General features: G+C 53.8%; 2 protein-coding genes and 1 long non-coding RNA gene across 5 annotated transcripts; 2 read left to right on the top strand and 1 right to left on the bottom strand.

The window, feature by feature from the left end:
- Nucleotides 1–1945: 1945 nt before the first annotated feature.
- On the bottom strand, nucleotides 1946–3996 carry LOC144720115 (ADP-ribosylation factor 6). Its single transcript, XM_078596607.1, has 2 exons — nucleotides 3870–3996; nucleotides 1946–2642 (listed from the first exon to the last, which is right to left on the bottom strand). Exon 2 carries the CDS (start codon nucleotides 2623–2625, stop codon nucleotides 2098–2100), a length of 528 nt encoding a protein of 175 aa, XP_078452733.1. The 5' UTR covers nucleotides 2626–2642; nucleotides 3870–3996; the 3' UTR covers nucleotides 1946–2097.
- Nucleotides 3997–4379: 383 nt separating this feature from the next.
- Nucleotides 4380–8796, top strand: GEMIN6 (gem nuclear organelle associated protein 6). 3 transcript variants are annotated; one of them, XM_078596598.1, is made up of 3 exons: nucleotides 4380–5206; nucleotides 6350–6689; nucleotides 7656–8796. In XM_078596598.1, exons 2-3 carry the CDS (start codon nucleotides 6385–6387, stop codon nucleotides 8068–8070), a joined length of 720 nt encoding a protein of 239 aa, XP_078452724.1. In that variant the 5' UTR covers nucleotides 4380–5206; nucleotides 6350–6384; the 3' UTR covers nucleotides 8071–8796. The 3 variants fall into 3 exon arrangements, with proteins under 3 accessions (XP_078452724.1, XP_078452726.1, XP_078452725.1); XM_078596600.1 differs by lacking the exon at nucleotides 4380–5206 and adding an exon at nucleotides 5213–5590; XM_078596599.1 differs by lacking the exon at nucleotides 4380–5206 and adding an exon at nucleotides 5213–5605.
- Nucleotides 8797–11806: 3010 nt separating this feature from the next.
- LOC144720110 (uncharacterized) lies at nucleotides 11807–15906 on the top strand. Its single transcript, XR_013585709.1, has 2 exons — nucleotides 11807–13207; nucleotides 14204–15906. It is a non-coding gene; the product is annotated as an uncharacterized LOC144720110 (long non-coding RNA).
- Nucleotides 15907–16233: the final 327 nt, after the last annotated feature.

Raw genomic sequence — 16233 nt, 5'->3', positions numbered from 1 at the left:
ATTCTCCTGCAGCTATCATCAACTACAGTCGGCACGGCCCAGCTTCCTACGTTGCCAGTGACCGGACTCGAGCCCACTGCCATGGTCAGCGACACTACCTGGGGCCTGCCGGGGGGGGGGGGGCACGGGAGCACGGGTTGTGCAGACTGGTGTTGGGGACTGCTGCTTCAGGCAGCTTCAAGTAAACAAAGAGTCTTCTGTTGTCAACACACCGGTTGCACCACTTCCCATAGCTCACAATTAAACCTAGCAAGTATAAATTACGTCACTCGCTATTTTCTGCCGGAAAAAAAATAAATTGTTAGATGTTTGGTCTTGAAATTAAAAATGCAATTTTATATTTTACAATCAACAATAGTTTACTTTCTCAGTTGTTAAGATTATAATAAAACCTCTTGATGCACCAATGTTACCGACATCAGTGCTATCCAGTAAGCAATGGTGTTTGTTGGGTCTTTTCAGCAGGCAGCAAACTGCATGTTAATTTTATAGCATGCCTTCTTCATCTGTAAAAAAACTACGTGGTGTGATTTCAGCCATGGTGCAGCACATGTCAGGTGCTATTATGCTTCCAGTGCAATGAAAACCTCCACAAAAACACTAACTTCTTTACACTAACTTCCATTTATTGTTTAAAGAAAAAGCAGATGTTAAACACAAAATAAACTCTACACATTTAATTGAATTAAAATGTCTACAATTAAAAGACAGGCTCCCAAAGAAGTTAGCGTTTCCGTGGAATATCACTGCTCTGAGTAATTTATTTGAGAAAAAATCATTATGTGGTTCATACTTTGTGCACTTATATACGTGGAATGGCTGGAAGAAATAAAATAGCGTTAAATTCCCCAAAGCTAACACTACATCCGTACCCTGAAAAGGCTGCATAGTTAATGTATGTACAACAAAAGAAACGAATGAGATGAGACCGCGTGTCTTAATAAGAGCATCACCGATATATAAAATTGAATCGAAACTGATAATATGTCCGACATGCCCAAATACGGTATCGCCAAACCCTGTGTCATGGATCATAGCACATCTGCGTAAATACGTTTACATTGTTTTGGTTAAACATTTCACAATGCATTACAAGTAGGGCGAGGATGATGTGGGGCGGATTGGGGGGGGAAGGAGGGGGTGCGCGGGCGGGCAGGTAAAATACATTCTAAAGCGATCATCTTATGATCAAATACACGAAATCCAGAGAAGATATATAGAAAAATAGCCTATTTTACAAATTTAGTCCATTCTTTATTTTTGATCTTCATCCAGATGCGGCTAGACGGCGTTTTTAATACTTCGAGGCGGCTGCTTCTCAACAGTGGTCATCATCTATCAATCAGTCCATGCTGCCCTCCCTCGACTCCTGGTTCATGGGAGCATCGAGACAGTACGGCACAGCTGCTGCTGGGCCGGAACTGGATTCCACCGCCACCGCCAGCCGGTGACTTTGGCGAGGGAGGCACCGCATGAGCTGGCATCGGCTTCAGTGTGGGCGACACTACACCAGCAGAATGTGATTTCAGTGCGAGTGGCACCACGCCAGCAGGTGATGAGAGTAGCACCACACCGGCCGGCTGGTGGAATTGAAGGTTGGTACCACGCCGGCAGGCTGTGGCGACAGTGTGGGTGGTACCACAGAGGCAAGTGTATACCCACCCCTGCATGCAGTGGCTGGACGCCACCATGTCCCCCACCGTTATGAAGCCTCACCGATGGCCGGTAGCCTCAGAGAACGGTAGAATTGGCGCTTGAACATGTAATCGCGCACAATCGGCACGCCACGCGCACACAAACTCAACATTCTCTCACTTGAACGCACCATATAAACCTTTTAAAGAAACTAAACCACCTCTGACCAATAAAAAAGCTAGCTAGCTCAGTGTGCCATTAATCCCCCTTCCTCATCACCTTCGCCCCCCTACCCCCCCCCCTCCATCCGCACCCCCCCCCCAATAACTATGAACGTGTCAGGCAGTGCCAACACCAAACCACAGTCCCCCTTGCCCCACGAGGGCATGGCCAGCTGGGAGGAGCCTTCATCTCCGTAACCTCCGTCCTCCACTGCCACCTCCCCGTCACTGGGGCCACCGGCTAGGACTTGTAGTTGGACGTGAGCCACGTGAGGCCTTCGTAGAGGCCGTCGCCCGTGGAGGCGCACGCCGGCTGCACGTACCAGTTGCGGTCGCGCACCCTCGTGAGGCCCAGCTTCTCCTGCACCTCGTGCGGCTTCATGGCGTCGGGCAGGTCCTGCTTGTTGGCGAACACCAGGATGATGGCGTCGCGCATCTCGCGGTCGTTGATGATGCGGTGCAGCTCCTGCCGAGCCTCGTCGACGCGGTCCCGGTCGGCGCAGTCCACCACGAAGATGAGGCCCTGCGTGCCCGTGTAGTAGTGCCGCCAGAGCGGGCGGATCTTGTCCTGCCCGCCCACGTCCCACACGTTAAAGCGCACGTTCTTGTAGGTGACCGTCTCCACGTTGAAGCCCACGGTGGGGATGGTGGTGACGGGCTGGCCGAGCTTGAGCTTGTAGAGGATCGTGGTCTTGCCCGCGGCGTCCAGCCCCAGCATGAGGATGCGCATCTCCTTATTGCCGAACACCTTGGACAGGAACTTGCCCATGGTGGCGAAGTCACCGTCTGCGAACAAGTATATCGATAACATTGTAACATTGTTCATTGTCAATAACGATTTTTTAATGTACAATGCGGTGTTGATGTTAATTTTTATATTTCTTTGTGAGAAGTCAGGGACTTATTCTTACTGTCTGATGTTATTCATATAATTGTACATTTTAATTGAGGTGATTACAAGGAGCCTCACCTTACCACCCTGTTGATTAATATTGCTCATGCTTCATGATAACAATTATTCATACATTCTAAATAAAGGGTCTTTATTTAGAATGTATGAATGAGACGTGTTGCCTTGTCTTTTCCGTCTGAAGACATTAAGAAGACACGAGAAGACCCTTGCCACCCCACGATATTTATAATTGTGTAATTGCAAGTGCAAATTCATGACAGTGTCTATTCTCAGTCTGATGACCTTGATGTTATTTATAATCACGAGTGTTAATTGACAAAACGCAAGCGCCCTCTCTATCTCTACATCACAAATGACGTTAACTCGGTTAATTACAATTATAGTTCGATTACGGCTCTCCACAAGGGCCGATGACGTTACGTATAATAACATAAATTACACGTGTCAACCCACGAAACGTGACACACGCTTTTCTCACCTTCTGACGATGCGAATTATAACGTCCAATTGCAATTATTAATGTCGATACGCGATGACTCGGTCTGGCCTCGATATCTGACGACGTTAATGAGATGCATCATTTATAACAGTTCTGTACGCTCGGCGTAAAGACGCCGAGACGTGGCGAACCCCATCGCCGACGATGCTTTTCCTGTTACCGAGGTATCATTGTTGAGACGCGAAGCTTTCTCTTATCACCCATTAATGACGCTGAACAACCGTAAGCCGCAATTAGAATTGCCAAACGATTGTGCCGGTTTCAACATCCTCGCCGCCTGATCGGGTCCAATTACAACATTATGGAACATTTTACGATCGCTTAATACTTGTCTTCACCGGCCAATCACGTTCACAATCACCGTTAACAGTTTAAAAGTCATTGTTATAAAGGGCTTAATATCGATGATTATGGAGGTGGTAGTGGTGGTGATGATGATGACTACAGGGCCCCGGCCCTGCCCTGCCCAGCCGCCTCCATACAGCCAGGGCCAGCGCCGCGGAGCCTCCACCCTTGGCACCGCCGAGCGGGGACGACGCGTCGCCTTCTCGTCGCTCACACAGAGCGGAGGAGAGCGGCAAAACAGCGGCGTGGGCCTCACCAGCGGTGCGAGCGGAGCGCGGCTCCCTGAGCCCGGTGCCGGGGTCGCGGCCTCCGTCTCCGTGGAGTGGGAAGAGCGGGAAGGACGAGCAACTCCCGACGCTGTCGCCCTCCTCGCCGGCCACGCCCCTTCCCCGCAAGCCCCTCCCCTCGTGCCACGGCCACACCCTTTTTTGCTCTAGCTCCGCCCATTTCTGGGTCTACTCCTCCCCCTCCTGCTATAGCCCCGCCCATTTCCGCTCCGGCACCTCCCCCTTCACGGCCGTTACGCGCCACTGCGCATGCGCTGGGGGTCCTGAGACGCGGGGGCGGCGACGCGAATCAAGCGCGTTCGCGGATTGACGTCACGTCCGGTGCAAAATTATATATCAATCGTATATATATTTTTAATGTGTCATGATTACGTCGGTTTTGCAGTTTAGTTTTTGAGAGAGTTGAGTTTTTGTTAATCGGAAACATTTTTTTTTATCTAGGGGAAGTAAAAAATAATGGTGACGTCACATGGGTGTGTCAACCTCCGTCACGGTCATCGGCTCATTTTCTCGCGACTCTGTTTTAAACGCGGGATTTGAATATTGATACACTCAGATCAATCGTAGCGGACGCGCTGATTATTGCTTTAAGTTGTGTTTTTAAAATCGATGCAGAATTTTGTAAGCGTAGTGACGTCACTTCTCGCGTGACGTCACCAGTGCGGTCCCATTGCATCCCCTTGATCGGTTTCACGTGGAATTAAACCCGCGTGTGATCGTGAGAGGTGCTGCCCACTGCCTTGATCCCACGCGGGCTGCCCTTGGCGCTTCATTTACTTGTAATTAGCGAGCTCGAAATGGACAAAAAAAACCTCCGTCCGGTTGGTGACGTCACTCCGCAGTGGCAAAGGCGCGCGATTCTCTCTGGTTTAACATTTAACGTGAGCCGCAGCGAGCGTGTGGCTCGAGATCATTGCCGCATGGGGGGTTGCAGTCGCGGGAGGTTTATTTGCAATTATTAAAAAAAAATCAATCCGGTAAAAGACGCTACTCCGGAAGTGACGTTCACAATGGCCATGGTACATTTAAAAAAAAGTGGTTTCGTAATAACGCCAGCGGCGTGGTCATCACGGTTTGTGGTCTGTCCTCTTATGCGGAACAAACTAAATATATAAATTACGCGCGGAGCTCACGCCCTGTGCTCCACACCCGTGCTTTCATTCAAGTCACATTCCGCCTGTGGGCCGCAATAGATTTTAGACGACGCGTCTCGAGCGTGACGTCACACCGTTCCGTCGCGTCACCGACGTGCGTGATGACGTCACGCACGCTGCTTTATGTGGCGTCACGTCTCTGGCGATAGCCGGTGAGTACGCGTGGTCAAGTAGTACAGTTTTGTGGTTAAATGAAACTCTTACAACCAGCAGCGTTCTAGACCACTTCATTAACTCGGCGTTAACTCGTAAACAACAGCGACACGGCTACCCAAACCCAGTCGATAACAATTGCGGATATCGGGGGCGAGGTCTGTTTGGGCGACCTCCCGTGTGCGGAGAGGAGCCAGAATCTGAATGTGTATACTGCAGGAGGAATCCGATGAGCTCCCAAGCTCTTTGCATACAGGTGTAGCAGCAACAGCATCGGGGGTGGGATGTGTGGCCTCGCCCTGGAGTGGCGCTGTAGCGGCAGCTGCCCCCGCTCTCGTTGTCTGTCTCTGCCAGCAACTCGCTCCGGTGTGGCCCCCTTCAAGGTTTGAGGGGGCTGGGTACGTTTAAAGTTGATCAGCTGCTCATTGATGATTGTTCATTGTTACCGATCGTCGGTGACGTGGTGGTGTGTGCCGCGTTCCCAGTTTTGCAACTTGTGACCGTGATGAAGCCCCGTTCCCATAGGGGGCCTCCGTTATGCGCATCGGCGTTCGTCATGTTCTATCCACTGTTTGATGATGAAGTCCCCACGTCTGTTTTAACTTATTGCAGTGAGGCAATTGCAGTACCGTCACGTGTGGTTGATTTGTCGACATCGCTGGGTCTCCAGACGCAGTTGTGATGGAGGGACCTGTGAACTGGGATGTTGTGATGGCCTCAATTGGTACAGTCCAGTGATTGTTTTTATGGGAGGAAATCTGGAGAAAAAAAGTCCACACACGTCATAGTATAACACTCTAAAGTCTAAAGGCTGCTGCTGCTGCTTCACAGGTTAGCAAACTCCTTAGTGTACTGCCATCGTCTGGCCAAATGACAGTCCCAACGGTTGAAAATTCTGGTAGACAACACGCGTTCCAAATGATCCACAAACTGAATTGCAAAGTGACGAACGGACCACTCAAATGAACAAGAAACTGAAATGTCACGTTTGTTACCGACTTGACGGCGTCAGCCACGGCGATTCCACGGTCGCGAAGCGTCAACGATTGTGAGCGGAGGCCGCGTATCCGACCAGTTCTCCGTCTCGATACAAAGCAGAGTTTTAATCAATCTGAATTCCGCGGTGCGGTCTGAGTGCGCAGCGGTCTCGGAGAGAGACTCTGAAGAGACGGGAGACATGCCGACGATGGGAGACGCTGCGAAGACTAAAGATGCCTGCGAGGTCACGGACGCCGAGGTGCGGGAGACGGAGGGGAATGCAATGGAGGTGGTGGCGGAGACGGACGATGAGGTTGGGGAAGTGAAAGAAGGCGACCAGGCTGGAGCGACGATGGGGCTGAAGGAGGTGGGAGAGCCAAAGGCGTGGAGCGAGCTGTCCCCGCTGCGCTGGCAGGAGCTGCTGCACAAGCACGTGCGCGTGTGTGCGGACGAGGGCGTGCAGCGAGAGGGCTGGGTCTACACCGTGGACCCCGTCTCGGCCAGGTGAGCCCCGCTCACCACCCCTCTACACCCCCCCGCCACACGAAGGACTGCAGGACGACGACCACCCTGCAGCGTGGTGTGAACACGCTCCGTGAGGCACCGCCACGATATACAGGATTGTGCACGTTGTCCATCCACTGCTGGATTGGGGTTACTTGACCATACTTCATCACACTGGTTGGCGTAGGTTGGTGAAGGGTAGGCCCATGACTGGTTCAAATAACACCCATGGCCGGGACTTTTAACTCGTATCACTGCGTGCGCTACCGTTCAACCCTAAAGGAAGATGCAGGGAACCATACGAGTGGGCCATCGAGGTCCGTTGTTGATTTTCTGACAACTCTGAGAAGGAAGCGATGGTGAGGCGTGGTGGCATAAACAGCATTGATTGTGATTAACTCTTGACCTTGACTTGAGCGATCTTGTTAAGGTAAGCATTAGGGGTTAAGGGTTAAGCTAAGAGTGATTTAAATTTGAAAGATCAAGTAAGTGATTGGATTTCTGTTTTTAATTCGGTTTAAGATTGTGATGAGGACTCGGGCTAAGATTAATGTTGCAGTTAGAGGTACTGCTAAGTGCTAAGGGGTAGCGATGTGGCTACAATTTGGATTAATTGCTTGTTTAAGTTGGAACTGAAGTGAGGCTAGTAACCAACTGTTAATCAGTTCTGTGCCCAAGGGAAAGCCCGTGGCTCAAGCTCCCTCGACCCCAACCAGTCCCGCTCCCCACCCTTCACCTGACAGCACCACTCTCCATACCAAGGTTCTTGAACCACAACAAGAAAGTGGAGTTGGACGGTGTTTTACAGCCGATACCATCGCCGAGATTAACGTGACTGTCGTTGAGACTTGGAACAGGGCCATACGCACGAGGTGAACAGGGCTCAATGCGGAGGACTTCAGCTGTGCAAGCAGATTGAGGGGTGCTGGAAGGACGAGATTAACCGACCTCTCTCCTGCCCTGCAGCATCATGCTCGTGACCCGGCCGTCGCCGGGGAGCCCCGAGCTGACCCTGTGCACGGTGATGGGCCACGCCGTGCGCTCCGTGGTTGAGACTCAGGCTCCGGGGGGCGACGCGGCGGCGGCGACGTCCGAGTGCCCGTCGATGCTCTTCCGGCCTGCCGCGTGCCACCTACCCTCGTTGGGTGCCGAGGAGGTGGCGTCGCGTCGGCAGGCGCTGCTCGTGTGGCTCCGGCGGAACCACGTGCCGGTGGAGGAGCGAGGCGATGAGCTGCTCGTGGCCGGCGGCGCGCTGAGCGTGGCGCCGCCGTACGGCCCCGACGACTGCAGCAGCGCCAACGAGATCATCCTGGAGAGGGTGCGCCGCCTGGTGCAGGCCCGGCTGTCCGAGGGCTGCGATACTGAGACCAACCCCGCCTAGCGCCAAGCGTGTGTGCCCGCACGGCTCTGAGCTGGACGTTTCAAGCGTATGGCGTGCGTGGAACTTTATGATGCGCAAGTGTGGGGTGCACAAGTGTGCGACGCACAAGTGTGTGATACACAGATGTGTGATACACAGATGTGTGATACACAGGTGTGCTGTGCGAAACTGAACCATGCACTGCAATGATGTACAAGTTTTTAAAAAATACTACTTTCACGGTGTAAAAATTAATAACTGTCCATAATGAACGATTCATTTTCTGGTCTCGCAAAAGGGATATGGAACATTCTCAACATCGATACAAACATAATGCAAGCTTTCATTGTAAACGTTGCAATGGTATTAGAACGTGCTGTTTGTTTAACCGGTTACAAAGTGCTAACTAATTCTAAATTGATTTAATGTAAAATTTAATGTGAACAATTACATGACTATTGTGGCCAAACAAAACAGTTTTTCTCCCCTGTGGTTGATTCTAGAGTGATTCTAGAGTGAAAACGTCCAGCAGTCCTAAACAAACTCTTCAGTGCGTTGTGTAGTACACGCTGCCATCCCAAAGGACATTCACATCGGTGGTCAGTAACCAAATCTCATCGATCTCAACGCACGCGTAGCACATTGATACAGCAGACGATGTGTCCGTCATGTAGGAGATGCACAGTACTCTTTGTATGGAGAAGTGGGGAGCGGAGGGGGTTCAATAAAAGAAAGAAAAACACTGTGCCATATTCGTCGGTGTTAAAGGTTTCGTTTGGTTGCCTCCAAAGCCTGGGCCGTGACTCTGCACTCTGCCTGCACCTGGACATTAGATGAAGGTTCGCTGTGTTTTTATGCAAATTTCACGGAGGTGGTGGGGGTGAGGGGGGGGGCTGACGTCTGCTGTTACCAGTTCCTCCAATACCGTTCCATGTGAATGAAACGCATCTCACAGGGACCACCACACAGGATCCGGCACCCATAGCCATTGGGCTGACGAGCCCGCCACACTTGGCTCGTTTGTGAACGCCTTGGATATTTTCTCGAGACCGTGAGAAACCCTCACCATTTCACGGATGCTTTAACCCCTAATGATGCTTGCACGCTCCTGTGGACTTGGCTTAGGGTTTCATTCTCAGCAGAGGGCAGCGCAGCAAAAGCCTGCAATGCACTGTTAGCCATTGTCTATGCTGCCCACATACACGAACCCTGTAGGACGTGGGGGATACGTAATGGGCAACAGACACATTGTGTCTGAACTTCGGTCCCACAAGCCACCGGGGTCAGTGTCTCGTGCAGATGACCATGTACCAACTGGGCAAATATTAATCAATGTGACCAATCTGTGTGGTCAAAGTATCGGCGTCTTCTGCCTGCTCATAGGGGCAGATGGTTCAGCACCCACCTGAAGTTCTGTGCCAGTGGGGGGGCCAGTCTCTCGACAAGACAACCACAGCAATTAATGACATGGGGGTGACGACATTTGTGAATGGCTGAATATAGGTGGTGGTCAGGCGATGGGGTTGCTGAGACTGTCGGAGCTCCGAGCTGGCAGTGCCGAGAGCCTGGGTTTTAATTCAAGTTTCAGCTACACACCCATCATTGATTCGTCCATAATACTGTGGCATTCAAGTTTATACATTTAAAAATAATTATTGTTTTATGTGTTGTGAAGAATGGTCATTGCTTGAAAGGTCACCTGTTATATATAGTTTTTTTATTGGTGAGTCGTGTTGTTGTTAACTGTGCTTTGTGCACCACTGCCAACTCAGCAGCAGCATTACCGGATCATTCATGTCATGATGCAAACGCGTGATAATGACGTACCAAAGGCAAAGATCCCCCGTATAGCCTTAACTGACTGTTGGGGCAAGTGCTGTCAGCGAGTAGCACCTATGAAGGCCGACTCGGCACATAAGGGTGTGGGGTAGCCACAACCACCCCAGACCGCCTTTGTCTCCCTAGCGGCGATGTTTCTACAACGCACTGCGGACTCATTTGAGGCCGAGTCCACTTAGGGGAAGCCTGGGACCGATTTGGAGACTCGTCAGCGGTGTTGGTGGCCGTGAGCCTGAATGGAACTCGGGTCGTAGCCGCACCACTGACCGGTTGACCCCTTACCGGGGGAGGCAGGCGCCACCGCACGGCCGAGTTGCTGCTGTGAGCGCCACTGGCACGAGTCGATAATTACTGACGATATGTTAAATAAGGATATTTAAATGTATTGTCGAAAATCATACACAGCTAATTGAACACAGCCACGAATATCATCACCATGCTCGACCACGCACCCCCCGCTGTTGCCAATGCCAGAAGCAGCGCCTTGGATACAAATGGGGGCCCAGGTGACAACATTTTTGCAGGCCCCTTTGTCCGTTTAAAACATTTCAAACAAAAAAATGCTCAACCTACCGCCCCCCACGAAAGACAAACACCAGCGAACAACAGCGACGTGAGCCCCCCCCCCCTCTTAGTCCACACACAGAGCCCAGAGCCCGCCGTCTCACACCCACCCCCGCACCCTGCCCGGCGAGGCGCTGCGTGGTTGCCAGACGCACACAGCGCAGAATGAATGTTCCGCATTGCGCCACCGCGACTCGCGAGATTGGGGACGGTGCGAGAGGCACGGGGCGATTCAGAGCGGCTCCTGGGAACTGCAAACACGAGCGCCTTGTCCGCGTGCGTGCGTCTGGGCGTCGTGGGGAGCGGGAAGCGTCGCGGTTCGCGGTTTCCGCGAACCATACCAAACCGAGTTCGATTCCTGCTCACGGACTAGAACCAGTGAGGATTATCTGAACCGGTCCAGGGCCTCACCTAGGTCGACTCAGCCTCAAAAGAGCACCTGGCGCGGTGTGTAAACATCCCCAAAGGCGGGCGTGGTGCTGGCCACCCACCCCCTCGCGTGCCGTCCCGGCTTTCATAGGTGATCGCTAACAGCACTTGCCCCAACAGTCTGCTACAGGCTATACGGGGGATCTTTGTCGGCATCTGGGTAGCGGTGACGCAGTGGTTAGCGCATTGCGCTATTGACGCCGGTGATCCGAGTTCGATTCTGGGCACGCTTTGAAACGAGATGCTCCGTCTCAAGGGGTTACTGGATTTAGGTGAAACTTTTAAATAAAAAAAATCCGCAGGAAACCGACAGTCTCTCTCTCTCGGGAGACTGGGTGAGACAGTGCAGCATACGTAGGCACGTGATACGAACGCCAAATACATCGAAGCAATACAAGAAGTTTGAAATAATATCTTAACATTCTAATTTAAATTGTATTTAAAATTATATTTCACGGGTCCATAAAGAGTGGTGCTGTGGTTGGAGGACCGCGCTACGAATCCAGCGACCTGGTTTCAGTTCCCACCACGGCCAAACTCATTAGCCTATTCCGTGCTTACCCTAGGTCTACTCAGCCTTAATCGAGGACCTGGGCCTGCGTATCAATATCAGCAGTGGAGGGATAAAGGCATCCGGGCGTGGTGCTGGCCACGCCAACACGATCGCTGTCTCGGCCTCAATAGGTGCTAGCTAACAGCACTTGCTCCAACAGCGTGAGCGTGTGTGTGTGCGAGTGTGTATCGTTGTGTGTGCGATTGCGCATGTGTATATGTTTCAGTGTGTGTGCGAGTGTATATCGGTGTGTGTTGGGTGTGTGTGCGCTCACGGCCAACACCAGTGATTATCTGAAACCAGTTCTGGGCCTCCCCTAGGTTGAATCAGCCTCAAATGAGTACTGTACCGGTGTGTAAATATCGCCACTAGGAAGACAAAGGGGGCCGGGCGTGGGTCTGGCCACCAACTCCCTTGCTCCTCCAGTCTGTTGAAGGCTACATGGGTGATCTTTGTCTTGTGTGCGTGCGCGCGTCTGCGTGTCAGTGGGTGTAGTGTGTCTTCGTGTGTGTCCGTGCGTGTGAGTGCGCGTGTCTACATGTACGAGGGTGTGAGGATTCTATAGTGTATGTGTATGAGTGTGTGCCCACCTGTCTGTGCACGTGTGAGTGTAGTATGTGGGGAGCGGTGGGGTAGTGATTAGCGCACTGCGCTACGAACCCGGCGATCCGAGTTCAATTCCCGCTCACGGCCAACACCGGTGACGATTATTTGACCCGGTCCTGGGCCTCCCCTAGGTCGACTCAGCCTCAAATGAGTATCTGGTGCGTAAACCTCACCACTAGGGAGACAAAGGCGGTCGGGCGTGGTGCTGGCCACCCACCCCATTTTGTGTACCGTCCCGGCATTCATAGGTTGTCGCTAACAGCACTTGGCCCAACAGTCTGTTAAGTCTATACGGGCGATCTTTGCCTTTGTAGTACGTCTGTATGCGCTTGTGAGTGCGCTGCGTGTGTGTCTGTGTGTGAGTTTGCGGCGTGGAACTCGGGAGGGAAAGAGGCGGATTGTTTTGTCCTTTCAGATGCGATGGCGAGTAAGGGAAGCGGAGCATCACGCATGAGCGCTCCCGAACAGCGAAACACAAACACGGGGGGGGGAGGGCTGAGCCGGCAGCGTCCCATTCCTGCAGCGTGCGGTCACGACCCTACACAGCCGCGAGAGAGAGAGCACGGGTAGAGAGAGCGAGGATAGAGAGAGAGCAAGTCCCTCTCTCACCACCACCACCAACCACGCGGTGGATGATCGAGGGACACGAGGTGGGAGCTTGGAGGAGAGGGGGGGGGTAGCAGGTGCCGCGAGTCGCATGCGCTCTCGCGCGCGCGCGCGCACAGCGAGTAGCAACCACGACAGACTTGGCCATGTATATTTAATTCATCTGGGGCACTCTGCTCGGTGGAGTACGTCCTGCGTGCTGTTAGCGAGCGAGATAGGGAGGCGGGGGGGGCTCGTGACCGCCTCGACGCACGGAGAGGTCCTGTCTGACGCTGGAGGCAGCTGCAGCCATCGGCACCACCTCGGCAGCTCGAGGCCTTCGCCGGGAGGACAACCGCGGAGCCACCGCAGGGAGATTGGGCGAAGGAGACATCCCCCACCAGCCCCCAGGCGAGTGCCCCCACGGTGTACTAAGAGCGGAGATCTCACACCGAGAGTGAGATCCACCTGCCTGGAACCCAGCATCTCATCTCGGGGAGGATGGAGATGGAGCCAGGGAGCGGGGAACCCGAGATCATGCTCAAGTTGGCGGAGATCAGAGACATCGTGACCTCCATCAAGGTGCAGCACAGCTCACAGCTCACCCATTCACAGCTCACCCACTCACTCATAGCTCACCCAGTCACTCACAGCTCACCCAGTCACTCACAGCTCACCCATTCACAGCTCACCCATTCACAGCTCACCCATTCACAGCTCACCCATTCACAGCTCACCCATTCACAGCTCACCCATTCACAGCTCACCCATTCACAGCTCACCCATTCACAGATCACCCATTCACTCACAGCTCACCCATTCACAGCTCACCCATTCACTCACAGCTCACCCATTCACAGCTCACCCATTCACTCATAGCTCACCGACTCACAGCCCATTCACAACTCACCCACTCACTCACAGCCCACTCATCACTGACGCAATTGATCAAAACCACACACAACATAAAAAGACATCATCATTGTCATCATCGGGTGGGGCGGTGGCGCATTGGTTAGCGCACCGAGCTAACGTCAGTAGTAATATCCGTACCAGTCCGAGGCGCTGTATACCCACCGTCACCATCACGCACCGACCCACATAGTAATGTGCCTAACAGAGTTTCAAACTCGTGTCAGACAGCCCGGGACACACCGCCGAAGCGTGTAGCTACAAGACGAGAGACTCCCATCGGGAAGGGTTGGTTGGACGCGGTGGCTCGCACGTGGCGCTGTGTGCGGGGAACGGTGGCGTAGTGGTTAGCGCACTGCGATGTTAACACATGGGTTTACATCGCAGTGCGCTCCCAGAGTATGATTTCCGCTCACGGCCAACATCAGCAACAAACGTCTGAATTGGTCAGTCCCGGGCTTCCCCTAGGTCGACTCAGCCTGGTGCGGCGTGTAAACGTCAACACGGGGGAGACAAAGGCGGCCGGGCGTGGTCCCTAACCACGTGAGCCGTGCCCGCCATCGTCAGGGGTGTTGACGAACGTCCAACTTTGCCCGCCAAGTGTGTCGAGGCTACACGGGGGACCTTTGTCTTTGCGCGCGGTGTCCCCGTGATGCCCCCCCGCAGGCCGAGCTGTCGGGGGTCGTGCGGGGCCTCGCCGCGCTCGCGGAGCGCCAGGCCCGCCTGGAGCAGCGGCTCCTGCAGGACGGGGGAGCCCCGGGCCCCACCGCACGGGGGTCCGCTGGGGTCTCATCCCCTCCCTGGCCCAGGTGGAGGTATAGTTCATGAAGGGTGCGGGGGGTGGGGGCATACACACGTACAGCAAGTAGGTCTCTGTCAATGAAGTGGTGGAGGCAGCTCATCAGCAAGTGGGGTTGAACGAGAGACCACGCAAATCTTCTTCTTGCTTAATATGCGTCCGGATAATTAAAATGGCATATTATTCAAGTGGATTGACAAAGGACGGAATATATTACTGATTTGAAGCTTTCGTGACTGCAGGAATCCATACTCTTTGGTTCTTTCGGTAAAGTCACGTAGGTATAAAATAAATCACGACGTTTCGGGCGCAACACAAGCGTCCGTCATCAGGTGGGAAAGCGTGGCCTGCTGATGATGACGGACGCTTGTTGCTCCGCTGGGACACCTTCTGGGTCTAAACCGAGCACCTTCATCTGCCGGTCGCGTCAACCGATTGCTCAAGAGCTGACCCCTCGCTCTCCTAGAGTTGCTCCAATTCCAGTTGCTGCCTGGACATCGACTCTCCCTCCCTCCTTGCCAGTCGGCAGCTGCACCAACTCCCAACACCCGCGGCTTCACGCCCTCTCCTGCCAAACCCCCAAACGTCTCCACTGTGCAACCACCGGGCCGCTGGGCCCGCGCGGGCCCTGCAGTGCGCGCTCCTCGTCCTCCAGAGCGCTCTCTTCCCAGGAGCGCTCTGCAAATGCCCCCTGCAGAGGATTCAACTTGGCGCCCTCTGCTAGAACGAGCCGCAGTTGCACAGAGGCCCCCCCCTAGTGTCGGGCCACTGCTGCGCTGGACGAGGGCCGCCCCACGCCGTCGCAGGCCACGTGGGATGTCTGACCGCGCTTTGCCGCACTGGTCACTGCGGGTCGGTCGAGGTGTGGAGCGTCTATAGGGGGGCGCATAGTGGAGTAGAGTACAACGATGTGCAGCAGTATGTCTGCGCTGCCCTCTGCTGCCCGCGCGTGGCCTCGGGGTGATGACGGCGGCCCGGCTGGGCGGTTGTCGGTCCGAGCACCGGTCCAGGGCTCAACCCGGACTGTCCACCTCTCGGGCTCGCGGTGATTCACGACCTCTTGCCCAATGCGCTTTTATTGCTGTTTTGATCAACTTAAAGGATAAAAACTCGCGCGTTTAGTCTGTGCACGCACATTGCGCTGTCCATCTCACTTGGACGAATTTGTTTCGGCATAATTTTGTACAAATGATGAATTGATTAGTTTTAAGCACGTAATTGTGTGTGTTGTCTGGTATGAGAATCAATTTAACGAACGAATGCCAACTCTCCATCTTGATGCCAACTCTCTGTCTCCCTTTGTCTCCGGCAGCGGGTGCTGCTCGTATAAATGGCATCGTGATGCCCTCTATTCAGCCAGGGAAGCTTCATTGAGTCTCACGTTTGTTTTCTCTCAGGAGGATCGAGATGCGTTTCCAATTCCTCTAAGAAGCGCGTGTCCTCCGCGAGAAACCCCGGGGGCCGCTGAACAACCCACGGTGCACGTAGGGGGATAGAGCAAGCAAAGTTCCACACAGACAGATTCAAGAATCCATGGCTGTACGGCCAACTCGCGGCCCAAATCGACACACACTTGACGGTCTTTGCCAACCAGGTTGAACCCCGCTTAGCTTCTGCGAATAACTTGATCTCTCCGCATGTGTCTCTCTCCGTGGCGAGGCTGGTGAGGCTGCGGCCCGCGACGCAGCCGTCGTCGGCGCTGTGGGTCCAGGGAGCAGCGGGGCCCACGCCCCTCGCTGGGGGGGGCCTCGGCCCCCTCTGCGCGCAGTCGCTTGTCCACAGTCAGCAGGGGGTGGGGGGCGGGGCCAGCGTGGGGGGCAGCCCCTCGTCCCCGCGGCGCCTGGGTCCGTGCGTCGCCGAGTACATCGCCTGTGAGCCGAGCAGAGACGCACGCGGC

This window comes from Lampetra planeri, chromosome 7 (assembly GCF_965212315.1).
Source record: "Lampetra planeri chromosome 7, kcLamPlan1.2.h2, whole genome shotgun sequence".
Classification (NCBI taxonomy): Eukaryota; Metazoa; Chordata; class Hyperoartia; order Petromyzontiformes; family Petromyzontidae; genus Lampetra; species Lampetra planeri.
The sequence above is the reverse complement of the archived record's forward strand: the minus strand, read 5'-3'. Positions and strand labels throughout refer to the sequence as shown.

Bases quoted from the DNA above. Each gene is read 5' to 3' on its own strand.
- GEMIN6 (XM_078596598.1), top strand. From the start codon at position 6,385: ATGCCGACGATGGGAGACGCTGCGAAGACTAAAGATGCCTGCGAGGTC. The intron at 6,690-7,655 runs GTGAGCCCCGCT...CCTGCCCTGCAG, and splicing joins GTGGACCCCGTCTCGGCCAG to CATCATGCTCGTGACCCGGC.
- LOC144720115 (XM_078596607.1), bottom strand. From the start codon at position 2,625: ATGGGCAAGTTCCTGTCCAAGGTGTTCGGCAATAAGGAGATGCGCATC.